General features: G+C 45.1%; 1 protein-coding gene across 1 annotated transcript; it reads left to right on the top strand.

Annotated features, from left to right (window-relative positions):
- The first annotated feature begins 874 nt into the window (after window positions 1–874).
- DLAT (dihydrolipoamide S-acetyltransferase) lies at window positions 875–13,359 on the top strand. Its single transcript, XM_033171442.1, has 14 exons — window positions 875–1,286; window positions 3,462–3,563; window positions 3,873–3,997; window positions 4,570–4,729; window positions 5,577–5,703; window positions 6,127–6,311; window positions 6,906–7,056; window positions 7,156–7,223; window positions 8,044–8,148; window positions 8,708–8,815; window positions 9,775–9,890; window positions 10,164–10,326; window positions 10,529–10,665; window positions 11,496–13,359. Exons 1-14 carry the CDS (start codon window positions 1,020–1,022, stop codon window positions 11,623–11,625), a joined length of 1,944 nt encoding a protein of 647 aa, XP_033027333.1. The 5' UTR covers window positions 875–1,019; the 3' UTR covers window positions 11,626–13,359.
- Window positions 13,360–13,689: the final 330 nt, after the last annotated feature.

Genomic DNA, 13,689 nt, shown 5'->3' with positions numbered 1-13,689 from the left:
GCCATTTCTTCCATGCTGATTTGTTTGGCAAAGGGAGGAACTGCAATTTCAATCCCAAGCATCTGTGCCAGCCCAAGCAACCTGCTTCATCCTTCAGCAAGAAATAGTGAAAGGAAAACCTGCCTGCTACATAGTGCTTGGTAGTGGGTGTGAGTTACAGCTGCTTTTTCAGATGTCAGCGAATCCAAGGAACTGGCAGCATTGTACTAGTAGTATTTGATGTGTGTTGAAGCAGCTGTCTTTGGAAAAAGAAAATGCCCCAAGGCTTGTACCTCTCTCTCACACAGCCAGACAGCATCAGGTATGATCTTAAATAAACCAACCGCTAAAGCCTCCACCCTCCAGTCGCCATCTTCTTTAATCCTTTGAGCAGCTAAAACCCAGCACATCCACTTATCAGTAACTTTTTAAATCAGGTATTTTTTTTAACCTGCAACTATTCTATAGTAAATTCAGCCAGATCCATTGAGAGATTAAGCACCTTTCCGTTTCAAAAGGGGAAACAATTGTACTCTGCCAGCACACTTTGTTCAGAGGCTGTCTTTTGCCAGGACTGTCTCTTGCCAAGTAAAGGGCACAGTTCACAGAAAGACAGAAGAGCTTTCAGCGCCATGTGCTTTGTGTGTAGATAAAAGGGCACGGGGATTCCTTGGGGAAGCAAACCTTGGTGTAAGAATTTCATCCACTCGTTCGTTCATTCATTCATTCATTCGCGAGTGGCTCAAGCTGACTGCGCGCGCAGCTTCTCACGACGCCGAAAGGTAACCTCAGGCCACGGCTGGGAAGCAGCCCCGCCCAAGCTTGACGCGCTTGACGGCTCCTCGCCCGCCCGCCTCCCGGTTCCTTTTGCGACAGTGTCGCGCGCCCTCCTCCCGTGCCTTACGGCGCTGCCCGCTCCGGGGAGTCTGAGGGAGGTCACTCGCTCCTCTCTCGGCCGCCGCTGCCTGACAGAATCCGGGGAGGCCGGGGCCTCCTCCTTTTTTTCCTCTTGAGGGAGGGAGAAGGGGAGGCGAAGCGGGATGTGGCGCGTGCTGGCGAGGCGCGTGGCCCAGCAATGCTCGGCCCCGCGGAGGGTTCGGCTCCTGCCGGCGCCGGGGGCGAGCTTGGAGGGGGCCCCTTGGCGGGGCCGCGCCTCCTGGGGGGCCGTCGCCGGTGGTAGCGGCGGCGGCCTCGCCTCATGGGGGCCCCGCCGGCGGGGAGAGGCGCCGCTGTTCCTTCAGGAAGGGAAGGCCCAGCTGCAGCCCGGCCCCGCCCGGCACTGGTGCAGCTACCCGGCCCACCAGAAGGTGAGTGGGGCCCGCATTTGTGCAGGGGGTCTCCCCTTCGGTGGCCCCGGGCTGGGAGGATCGGGCGGGGGGGGGGAATCCTCCACTCATAGGGACTGGGAGATCCTCTCACGGTCGTTATGGGGTCGGTGGGTTCCTTCTCCCGGTTGGGAAGGCTGCGGGCTCTGCGGCGGCAGAAGACCTGCTTCGCAGGCAGAAACGAAGGTCACGCGAAGGTAAGAAGCTGCCTGGCTGCTGGGTGAGGCCGGACTGCACCCCCTCCCCCAATAGCCCAGCATCTTGGTCTCAGCCCGATGGCCTAACGGGAAACCTGTGCAAGCGGGACTTGAGCTCAGCAGCCCTCGGTTCTTCCTTCCTGCAAATCCTGTAGTCCCGGGATGGTGGGATTCGCACAGAAGCATTGGGGGGGGGGGGGCAGCGTTGAAGAAACTTGGTGTACACAAGCCTAGAGCTAGATGGGCGGTAGGGCAGTTTATTTTGCTGCTACTGTATTTGAATCAGCCCTTCCTTCCAGAGCGATGGGGACTGGAATATTTATTTTTAGGGGAAGGAGCAGAGCTCATTTGGTAGAACGTGCATGGGCTTTGTATGAAAAAGGTCCCAGGTACCAAATCTTCTAGCATCTTTTGGTACCTGCCTGAAAGGTTGGAGAGCCATTGCCCATCACAGTACTGAGTAGGATAGATTAATATCTGAGGCAGCTTCCCGTGCTTTTGTTATTCAGAATGATGAAGGCTGCAATCTTCATTTAATATTTTTTTTTAATGAAGGGTCATCTCTCAGTGGCAAAGCACATGCTTTTCTATGCAAAAGGTCCTTCTCCAGGTAGAACTGGGGAAGACCTTTTATTTGAAACCCTGGTGAGCTGCTGTCAGTTGTTGCAGCCAATCCTGAGATGGACTGAGGCTGTTGCTTGGGATAAGGCACCTTTCTATGTTTTCATATTCTTTCTTCCCCTTCCCCTGGACTTCCCAGTGTTATACTGGAAGGAAGCAAGGGTTGAGTCTAGTTCAGTGTTCCCAGTTTGGAGTTTGGGTATGGATGGCTTCTCCACACTAAAGGTGCTTGGGTCCCCCCCCCCACCCACCCGCAGTCTTCTCTGTATTTATTGGTGGTATTTGGATCAGTTATTCTATCCTGCTCATGGGTCTTCCTCCCATTCACACACACACATTGTGCTTTTCTGCTGTTAGCTACCCCATAAGTGTTGTGTGTGTGTGTGTGTGTAGTGGTTCTTCAGATATGTGGTCTCCTGGCCTCTGCTTCCCACCTTAGATATAAAAAGTAAGACTTAATTAGAGTAACCCCTTTCCTAAAGATGGACTCAATTTATTGAAGTGGCCTTTCCCAATGATGGGCATACTGAGGACCCATAATTGACTATAGATCTCTTACTTATTCTGGGACCCTGTGTGATGGGAGTTCCAAAGTGCATGGAAGTCTCTGTATGTAAGTTTCCCCAGTGCAGATAGATACCTATCTATGTGTGCTCTTGTGCTCATGTTCTGCTTTGGGGCTTTCCATAGGTACCTGGTTCGACACTCGAAAAACTTAGAGTTGGAGTAGATAGGCTTTTGATTGCATTCAGTAAGGGTCTTGCATTCTGCTTTTCAGCCTTTCTGTCTAGCATGAAAATGCAGGCTAGGGTTTTTTTTGTTTTGTTTTTTGGCAGGCTAATCACTTGTGTGGGTTTATTTATAAGGTCAATATAGGGGCTTACAATCCAGAACTTGGGGATCTTTCTTTACTATGAGGTACCCTGGGACTTCTTTCTGTTTCCTGTATGAATTACATCTCTACCTAAAACCTATTAATAATGGCATTCTATAGTCCTATGAGAAACTGGCCTGCATGGAAATTTAGACAGATGAAGTGGGTTTTTTATATTGATTTGTGCTGTTTTTAACGTTTCATTGACTGTTTTTGTATTTTGATTGATTGATCTCTCCCCGGGGGTGTCTTTTTTGTATATAAATGTATTTTATTGATTGGCCCTAGGGCCTTATGATGATGAATAGGATATTACTCCTATGCCTGGAGCCCTATTTTCTTCTGCACAAATTAAGGCTCCTTCTCTTTGTGAAGGGGACATGCTGGTGGGTGCTTAGCAATACCTGTTGATGCTGAAATTCTAGGATGGGAAATTGATCACCTTAACAACCTGTTTCTTTGTAGGTGCCTTTGCCAGCTCTCTCTCCTACGATGCAGATGGGGACTATTGCACGATGGGAGAAGAAAGAAGGGGACAAGATCAATGAGGGGGATCTGATAGCTGAGGTACCTTGAAATTGGCGTAACCTGTTGGCCTTTTGTACCAATCTAGTGACTAATGTCATTTTTATTAAGTAGTATCTGAGCAGGCTGTTGGAATTGAGTTCCTAGGAACATCGTGGAGGGATGTCAGTCTCCTTCAACGCCTAATACTTTCTGCTGACCACCTGTGATTAAGAGGGAGGAAGAAGTCGATTTCACTGGCATCTTTTTCTTTTTTTCTTATGGTGTACGTTGCTAATGTGAGGTTGATGAGGTGTAGGTCAAGAAAATAGGATGTTTCTTTACTGTAACAACTTTGCTATGTTTGTGAAGGTAGAGACAGACAAAGCTACTGTGGGGTTTGAGAGCCTGGAAGAATGTTACTTGGCCAAGATCCTGGTGCCAGAAGGAACGCGGGATGTTCCCATTGGAGCCATAATCTGCATCACTGTGGACAAGTGAGTAGAGCTAGGACCATCTTTGTAGAATTCCCGTTTTGCTAATGTCTGTTTGAGTGTCCTTCACTTCTCCCCCACCCCACAATCTTTGCCCTACCTTTGCCAAACTACTCCTTCTAGGACAGCTTCTTAGTGATAAAATCTCTTCATGTGAGAGGGGTTCAGATCTACAGTAATTGGATGGCCCTTGCCCAAATTCCTAAGATGTATGGAGCCTGCTTGCCATTCAGTGGTCTGAAAGACACTCCACATGTAAGCAGAGGCACCCTTATGTTCTATGCTCAGTTATATTGGGGCAGGTTCTGGGGCTGAGTCTTGGCTTAAATTAAGCTCTGCTTCTCCCTTTCAAGCCCAGACCTCTACTCTTTCTCCTATCCACTTCACTTGGTCTAGAAACCTTCTGGGCAGGGCCACATCTCTTCTGTATTATGTACTGCTGCATGCTTCAGTGTGTTGTTGGGACATGCAGTTGTTAGCCAGCAGAGCTGTGAGGCCTTCTGGGTGGCTGAGTTATATTTTTAGGTATATTGTATCTTTGCACTTGCTCAAGGCTCTTTCCTGCCTTCTCCTAGGCCTGAGCTTATTGATGCCTTTAAGAGTTACACTTTGGATTCTTCAGCAACTGCTCCACCAGCCTCAGTGCCTCCTCCTCCTCCAGCAGCAGCTCCTCCCGCGCCAGCAGCTCAGCCCTCTGCTCAAGCTCCAGGCAGCTCCTATCCTCCCCACATGCAGGTACAGTACAGGCCCTATTTACTATTTCTCTTACTGTATCTCTCTCTATGTCCATTATCATTTATTCTTCTTCTGTCTTCAAACTTTATTCCTGTTCCCATGCTGCAAAAACAATGCAAGCTGTGAGCTTGCTTTTGCTACAGCAGGAGAAGCAGAACTGCCTTTAAAGGACTGTGGAAATGGAGGGTGGAAAGTTTCTGCCCTTGGCAGATTGGCACATGTCTGTGTGTGAGGCAACTATTTACTTATTTATTTTTATTTATCACAATTATATCCTACCTTTCCTCCATGGAGCTCAAACTGGCATACTCCTTCCACAGCCCCACTCATTTCATCCTCACAACAACCCTGGGAGGTAGGATAGGCTGAGACACTGACTTGCCTAAAGTCACCCAATGAGTTTCATGGCCGAGCAGGGATTTGAACCCTGGTCTCCTAGGTCCTAGTGCAACACTAACTACTACACCACATTGACTCAATTAGTGGTATTAGCTGGTTGACTTTGCTCCCTGCCAAGAGAAAACACACACACACACACACACACACACACACACACGTTGTGCTAACTAACATGCCAACTGCTAGAGAGTGAGGAAGTTTCTTTGGGTGCCAGAGAATGTCCCTCTACCTTATCCTCTACAATGCTGTAGAAGGAGGAGGAATGACCACTCAGTTCACTGTCCATGGAGCAGTTATGTCCTGTTTCCCTCCTTTCAATCAAACATTGTGTCAGGAAGACTGAGAACTGTAACCACACTGTTTGGCCTTGCCTTTTGGATTGGGGATCGTTGCTGTTTGGTTTTAAGAGATCTGTTCATATAGACTTTTGTACTCTCTACTTCCCTAGATTCTTCTCCCTGCCCTCTCACCCACAATGACAATGGGCACAGTTCAGAGATGGGAAAAGAAGGTTGGTGAAAAGCTAAGCGAAGGAGACTTGTTGGCAGAAATTGAGACAGACAAAGCTACGATAGGTGAGAAGCTTTTAAATTGTAAACAAATAAAGCAAGGATGAGGAACTTGTGGCTCGTCCAAAGTAGCTGGATCCCTGCTCCCATCAGTCTCTTATTTGGTCCACGGGTTGCCTTTTTCATATCCCATCAGTCTCAGGCAGCCAGCATGGCCAGGGGTAGTGGGTGTTGTGGCCATTACCCTATCTCACTACAGCATCAGGTGCTCCAGGCTTGTTATCTTACTACATGAAGATCTCTCCTCAATTAGAAGAACTCTGTGCATTACATCTTCCAAATTTGCTAATTTAAATATTTTATTTTGTAAATAATACACAATTCACTTGTTTGCTGGAATCTCTTGCTCTCCATAGTGGGATTGTGAAGTTTCCTTCAGTATTGGTCTCCGTAGTGATTGTTTCCCTAAACAATTTCTTTCCGCTTAAGGCTTTGAAGTACAGGAAGAAGGTTACTTGGCAAAAATCTTAGTGTCCGAAGGCACGAGAGATGTGCCCTTAGGAACTCCCCTCTGCATCATTGTGGAGAAAGAGTCTGACATTCCAGCATTTGCAGACTACAAGGATGCTGGAGTAGCAGATATCAAGCCTCCGGTGCTGCCGCCCCAAAGTCCTGTAAGTACAACCTGCATATGTGATACCTCTGATGGGGAAATGTATCTGTTGGGTAGCCCCATGTAATCAGCTGGATCCAAGATTTTTGGACTTTTGCTTCTGTGCAGGAAGATGTTGTTGCTCTAGAAATTATCTCCATATAGGAGAGATGCAGGATTGCTTCTACAACCTGATCAACTGTGTGCTGCCTGTTTTCATATATTTGCAAGGAAAGGGGCTACAAGACAGCTTAGAAAGAAACCTTTCCTATCTGCCTGCTAAATTTTATTCTTCAGAGGCTTGGGGAGTCACTGAGACTGTTTTGCCGACTTCCCAACGTATGTGATTCCCCCCCCCCCCCGCCCAATTCAGTACACTCCTCTCTCTCTTCTAAGTAAGATGTCCAGCTCCCATTAGGACCCTGCATTCTTGGGTCATGCATGTATTAGCGCAATTCCACTGTGGTACTGTGTACTGGACTTGAGCGGCTGGCACTGTGCCCCATGCCAAACACCCACCCATTTAGTCAAGCACAGGTTGGAACATTGGGGAATTCCCATGAACCTCCATGTGTTGGCATCTAACTAAACATTTGGCCTTCTCTTTTCTGTTAAGGCAGCGGGAGCAACACCTACTCCTTCTTTTCCATCCCAGCCTGCGGCCCCTCCTTCAGCCAAGGTTCCTGGACAAAAAGGGAGGGTAATAGTCAGCCCCCTGGCAAAGAAACTGGCAGCAGAGAAAGGAATTGACCTTTCACAGGTGAAAGGTGAGTGGCCACCCCCAGCATACTTTTGTCACTCCACATCCCCAGTTCATTTGGTTAGCTCTTGCTTGAAACACTTCCCCTTTTGTGTGTCTTCTCCAGGCACGGGACCAGACGGACGGATAACAAAGAAAGACATTGAGTCGTTTGTGCCATCAAAGGTTGCCCCGGTGAGTAGTGCACAGAAATGCAGCATCTTGATGTTTCTGCCTTGGTTGCATCAAAGTTATATATTTGACAAGGCTAAACCTTTACCGAAGACTGCCTCCAATGTATTATTTGAACTGCAGCGTTCCCTCAGAACTTGACCTGAGTGCTGAAGTTTCAGCTCTGGGATGTGAGAAAATGGCTTGCAGCACATTCCAGGTGTCTGTCCCTCAGTATGCCAACTAGTCAATGGGTTCTATGCCCAGTTGCTTTTTGTTTTCAAAGTCCAGAACTGCTTGCACCTCCTGTGCCAATTTGGCATTCTCTTAGAGATACTTCTTGAGAAATGTGATGCTAAGGCAGTATTTCAGCTGACTTTCTAAATGTAGCTACATGGAATTGTGTACTGATAAATTCTTCAAATATTTCTGATCACTATTGCAGGTTGTGCATTGTTGGTATCCTTGGATACACCTGCGTACAACTTCCTCACCACTGCCCCAACGCCTTTAACGCTCCTTTTTTTGACCTTTCCCACCAACCACACTGAGCCCCTTCTGATGGAAATTTTGCTTTAATAAACACAAATGGACTGTAAATTAGGTTGATGGCACAAGCATAGGAATTAGAAGCTGTGTTCTGTAGGCTGGAGAAAATAAGGTAGTGGGAAGGAAGCAGGGTCTTGAAGCTGTTCTCTTTTATATGTGTGAAGGCAACACTTTAAAACTATTCTAAGTTGGAATAGCTTAAAGAACAATGAACCCTCTCTGACCTCAGCCCAACAATACTTAGGCCCCTCTCTTCACAAAAAAATTGTAGCTAAAAAGGTTTCTCTGCACACAGTCCCGGGCAGCAGAAGCACCTCCTCTGGCAGCACCTGCACCAGCAGCTGCAACTGCCCTTCCCACAGGCGTCTTCACGGATATTCCAATCAGCAATATTCGCAAGGTAAGGCATCACTGTTGTCGCCATAGGGTGTGTGTTAACAGTCAATGCCTCTTGTTGAGCATCATTCAAGTGTGAAGGCTTGGCTTGTTGACCTCTTAAGTGCCTCCTCTGAACAGGTGCTAGCAGAAGTTTGTGAAACAGAGGTTTAGCACATGTGGCCTCCAAACGCTAATCTTGGAGTTCCCATCATGTCAAGGGTGGTATTGTACAGATGTGTGCCATGCTTTAGAGTAACAAAAGGATAGAAAAAAGGTGATTCCTACCTTGAGAAGTTCCTATTTTAGATGCAGGGGGGCAAGGTAATAAGGATATAATGGGAACAAAAGCATGTGTGCTTTTTTCTGGCTGTGGGCGATGACAAAGGAATTAGGTTAAAGGCTGCACGTGAAAGGTGTGTTTTGAGGAAGGCCACTCCTGACTGACATTTGGGGAGGGTAAGCTTCTGTGTGGCGCTTTAAATACTTCCACCCAACTGAAAGCCACCAAACTTGGATATGACACCAACTCTTGGCAGAATACGTTGTGTCTTAAATTCTTGTCCTGCTGTCTGTACTTGCAGGTGATTGCCCAGCGTTTGATGCAGTCGAAGCAAACGATACCTCACTACTATCTCTCAATTGATGTAGACATGGGAGAAATACTGGTGCTAAGAAAAGAGCTCAACCAGGTAACTTGCTGTGGTGGGTGAAGATTTGCGATGGCGTTGTAGGTAGTTCCTAAAACAATATTGTGGCATCCTATGTTGTAGGGGGCTGCAGCTCTGTAATGATTTAATGTTTCCTTGAGTTTTCGGTATGTGGTAGTTTTAACATAATACAAAACAGCCTACCATCCATGGATATTCCAGCAGTGTACGCATTTACATGCATTTCTGGTTTCCCACAACATTGCATTCCCAGTCAAGATCACAGAATATGCAACAGGAGATTGTAAACTAAGGGAAAGATGACTATATCAGAGCTAGTTCTGTGCATTGTTTTATTCTCTACATTATTAGAACTGAAATGAGAGAAAGTTGCACAATGCTCTGGGAAACAACCCTCTTATTAAATTGGAATGAAAACCTTTCATTCTGAGAGTTAGGCTTAGGAGAAGTATGATGTGTGTTGGTAAACTGGAGAAGAAGAAGTTTGGATTTGATATCCCACTTTATCACTACCCTAAGGAGTCTCAAAGGGGCTAACAATCTCCTTTTCCCTTCCTCACTCTGAGGTGAGTGAGGCTGAGAAACTTCAGAGAAGTGTGAGTAGCCCAAGTTCACCCAGCAGCTGCATGCGGAGGAGCGGGGACACGAACCTGGTTCACCAGATTACGAGTCCACCGCTCTTTACCACTACACCACACTGGAAGGGGGGAAACCACTCAAGTTGTATGCTCTGGGTTTCTCAGCCTGGTTGACCTGTCTGCATTAGATGGACAGCCTGCTCTTGCTTGCATTGCCTTCTGTATACTTAGGTTCACTGACACCTTGTGTAACAGCTGGCCTTGAATAGCCGCTTTCCACAATCATTGTAATTATGTGGAATACATGGTTGCATGAATTTATCCTTTTTCAACCTTCTAAGATGACTCTGGCAGATGAACAGTTTTGCAAATATGTCCATTCTGTCTCTTTTGTCTTTGCAGGAGATGCCGCAGAACACTAAGCTTTCTGTCAATGACTTCATAATTAAGGCTTCAGCTCTGGCTTGCATGAAAGTGCCTGAAGCAAATTCCTCTTGGTTGGACACAGTCATTAGACAGTAAGTGTACAGTCTTTAAGTTAGCAAGTAAATTTCAAAACTGTTGGCCCCATCATAACTGTATGCTGGAACTGAGTTGCAGCAGTATAGAGGCAGCAGCTTGATGCCTTTTGTGCAATTAAATTGAAGGGGGTCAGGGTGGGGGAGGTTGGCTTATGGTACAAGGCAGCCAATAATGGATTGTGGAAGTGCCTTCCAATTTCTGTTCAAGTCTGAATTTCTTTTGAGTTGCTAGGTTCATACAGATGGACCCCCACCCCTTTTGTCTTCCAGGAATCATGTAGTTGATGTAAGTGTTGCAGTCAGTACTCCAGCAGGGCTTATAACCCCAATAGTATTTAACGCACACATAAAGGGATTGGCTTCCATTAACAAAGATATTGTAACGTTGGCAACCAAAGCTCGCGAAGGGAAGTTACAGCCGCATGAATTTCAGGTAAGCTACATGGAGCAGGAGTGATTTCCAAAGGTGTGACTGTGCTCTGGATTTGCTTTCTGAGAGATGAGGAAAATGTTTTGGAGTGGTGATGGTTGTTTAGCGAACAGTTTCTCAGAACTACCCTTTTATGTTCCACAGCTGACAGCGTACCATACACAGTAGTTTGTCAAAGAACGCTAATGTATTTATTTCCTTTCAGGGAGGAACTTTTACAGTCTCAAATTTAGGAATGTATGGGATTAAGAATTTCTCTGCGATTATCAATCCACCACAGGCTTGTATTTTAGCAGTTGGTGCCTCTGAGAAAAGGCTGGTCCCAGCAGATAATGAAAAGGGGTAAGTTTTTTGTTTTTTTTAAGTACCTCTTTAAATAGGGTAGCACCCAAGCAAATTTGTGTGGCCTGGTTTACATGCATTGTTAAATCATTGTTTAAAATGAACTATGGTTTAACATGCATGTTGCTTCTCCCGTGCTCCTGGTCGTTCCATGGAGTAGAGGAAACCAACTTCTTGTGACATACGAATCCAGGCTCATGGTTTATTTCTCTCCTATCAAATCACAAGTGGAAGCCAAGTTTTCTTCTTAGCTTCACTGCTTGTGGTTTAGAGGAGACAAAGCACAAGCCTGGGTTCACATCTCACAACAAGCTAGACCAGGCATAGGCAAACTCGGCCCTCCAGATGTTTTGGAACTACAACTCCCATGATCCCTAGCTAACAGGACCAGTGGTCAGGGATGATGGGAATTGTAGTCCTAAAACATCTGGAGGGCCGAGTTTACCTATGTCTGAGCTAGACTTAGCTTGTTTCTCCTAGGGCATGGTACACTCAGGTGCAAAGTGCCTTTGCATGTTAAACCATAGTTTATTTCAAATCATGGTTTAACTTTGTGTGCAAACCAGGCCAGTATATAGCTGTAGCCAGGAAAAGTCCAAAATTTGTATAGAAGAAAATACTAAAAATGGCTGACCATGTTTATGCTGGCTGTGCACAAGCTGTGTGCCCCCAAAGGCAGCCCCGTTGTTGCTGCTTTGTTCCTTGCTGACTTAATCCTCACTTACTGCATTTTGCTTTTATTCCTTTTTTAAAAACATTTTTTCCATTCCTATTGATTGGTTCATGGAGGAGGTTGAGCATTTGAAATGTGCTTTTTCCCCCCACCCCAGATTTGACGTAACCAGCATGATGTCTGTCACGCTTAGCTGTGACCACCGCGTTGTGGATGGAGCAGTTGGAGCCCAGTGGCTGGCTGAGTTCAAGAAGTTGCTTGAGAAGCCGGCCACCATGCTGCTATAATCCCTTGAGGCCACCAGGACTTTCTTAGGTCACATCACTTCATTCTAAAGAAGCTATTTATATATCTAGTGTTTAGACTTTTAAACAAATGTTCCCTTCTTTATTTTTTAAAAAAATCTTATCTAAATATATATATATGGTTGCTGGTAATTTTTATTACCAGTTGTACATATTAAAATGGTTTGCATAGGCTTTCTAGAGCCTGGTTCGGTTATACTGTATTTTATACAGGGAAATGAATTTGCAAACTTTCCCCCTCCTAAATAGCCCAAAGTGATTGAAATCATGTGGAGGAGCTCGTGCTTCTGATCAAGGGAACACAGGCCCACCCAGCAACCTGATGACTCATTCTGTGTTCCCAAAAACAGAGGAACCAAGACTGTAAAAGCAAAGAAAAAGAAAAACACAAGTTGAACTATCTGGTGGCTGAAATCCCCTTACCAGCAAAGACAGGGAGCTTGTGCATTCTCTCCTCCTGTCCTTTTAGATTAGAAGGCTGTCCTGAAGGAAGGAAGAAAGAGAACAGGGTTCCCTAATGGTCCACATGCCAGCTTTTTTCTAGAGTTCAGCAGTTACTCAGATTTTACAGCCACATGAATTCTTTGAGAGCACTTTAACTCAAGAACTCCAATCAGACTCCCCACATTTTATGGCGACATTTCTTTTTTGAAATAATGCTTACCATATATGTTCATTCTAGTGCATTTTATGAACTTTTCATCTTTTTTTGGCATTAAATCTTTCATTTTAAGAGACTGCTTCCCCCTCTAGTTTAGTGAATGCTGCTTCACTTGAAGGAGCAGTCATTGTTCAGGGAATTGATGGAATTCATTAGGGGCTGATAAACATAAACCAATGCGGTCTAAACATCTGGATGCTGACTTTAGGGTTCCCTCCCCCCTTCCACATTGTTGACCCTAGGAAGCTCTGAGAGGTGTTGGGACTAGGTGCAATCCAAATGGGACTTGTCCTGTCATTGAAATGAATGTGAGGTCACTGTCTTCCTTCATATAAAAAAAGATTGTGCAGAAAAGATAACCTGAGTGGCTTGTGACCACTGGCCATAATTCAGAGTAAATGAGTTTTGCTTAAGTTTCATTGAAATCAATGGGACAGGTTAGTAGTGACTATTGAAGTCCTATTCATTTCAAAATAGGTGTAACTATATTTCACTGAATTGGGGTCAGTTCTGTAACAACTTTGTCTTTGCCAATCCCAGCCTTGGGGAAGTGGCAGAATTTCTTTGGTCATGTAAATAGTGTAAAAAATTAAATTGCTTGGAATGGTTTTCTTTTGAAATTGTGCCCATTTGCATTTAAGATTGTGTCCACAAAGGGAAGGATTCTCTAGTGGAAAACACTCCCACGTTTGCTTTCCAAATAAAATGTTAATTTACAAAGGAGGATCATGTAATAGCCAAGTGACGTGACCTGGAGAGCCAAGTATACCATTGATAAATATACCCAAAATTATTCTGTACGATATGCATTGCATTAAGTATTGTAAAGTTGTGCTACCAAATCCACTAAAAGAATATTCAAGGTGGTTATACTGTGGAGATTAAATATTTTTCTGAGACCCATCTAATATTTTGTTAATTTAGTTGCTGTTTTGCATAAAATCTTTTACTGTTTTGGTAAGAAGCAAGTTGCACTTAAAACGTCCTAACTCAGTTCCCGTCTGGCCAGTTAGGCCAGTTGTGTTCCATTAAATGTTTAAAATTTATTAGATGGCTTTTCCTTGTCCCTGGTGCTTCATTTGCTGAGGGTGTTATGGTATGTATGGAACTGACCCTACTGGTAAGAAGGATTGCTGAGCTTGCCTCACTATTTGAATAAGTGAAACATGAATCTTAACTTGTCCCACTCAGGGGCTGGGAATCACAAGAGATTTGTCACTTGAACTATGGATAGCTTTGTGCCTACTAACTCTGTAGCTGCTCTAAATGTTCTTCAGTTATTTTTAGAATCCAACTTAACTAAAGCCTTGAAACTTTTGTGTTTGTTTCATTGTAATAATCCAAAACTTGACTACTTTTTCATTCTACTGACAGTATTTATTTTA

Source organism: Lacerta agilis, chromosome 15 (assembly GCF_009819535.1).
Source record: "Lacerta agilis isolate rLacAgi1 chromosome 15, rLacAgi1.pri, whole genome shotgun sequence".
NCBI lineage: Eukaryota > Metazoa > Chordata > Lepidosauria > Squamata > Lacertidae > Lacerta > Lacerta agilis.
Note: the sequence above shows the minus strand (reverse complement) of the source record. Positions and strands in the feature narration are given on the sequence as shown.

Excerpts from the sequence above, each read along its gene's own strand:
- DLAT (XM_033171442.1), top strand. The coding sequence starts at position 1,020 with ATGTGGCGCGTGCTGGCGAGGCGCGTGGCCCAGCAATGCTCGGCCCCG. Across the intron at positions 7,057-7,155 it reads TGACCTTTCACAGGTGAAAG|GCACGGGACCAGACGGACGG; the intron begins GTGAGTGGCCAC and ends TGTCTTCTCCAG. Across the intron at positions 10,666-11,495 it reads CCAGCAGATAATGAAAAGGG|ATTTGACGTAACCAGCATGA; the intron begins GTAAGTTTTTTG and ends CCCCCACCCCAG.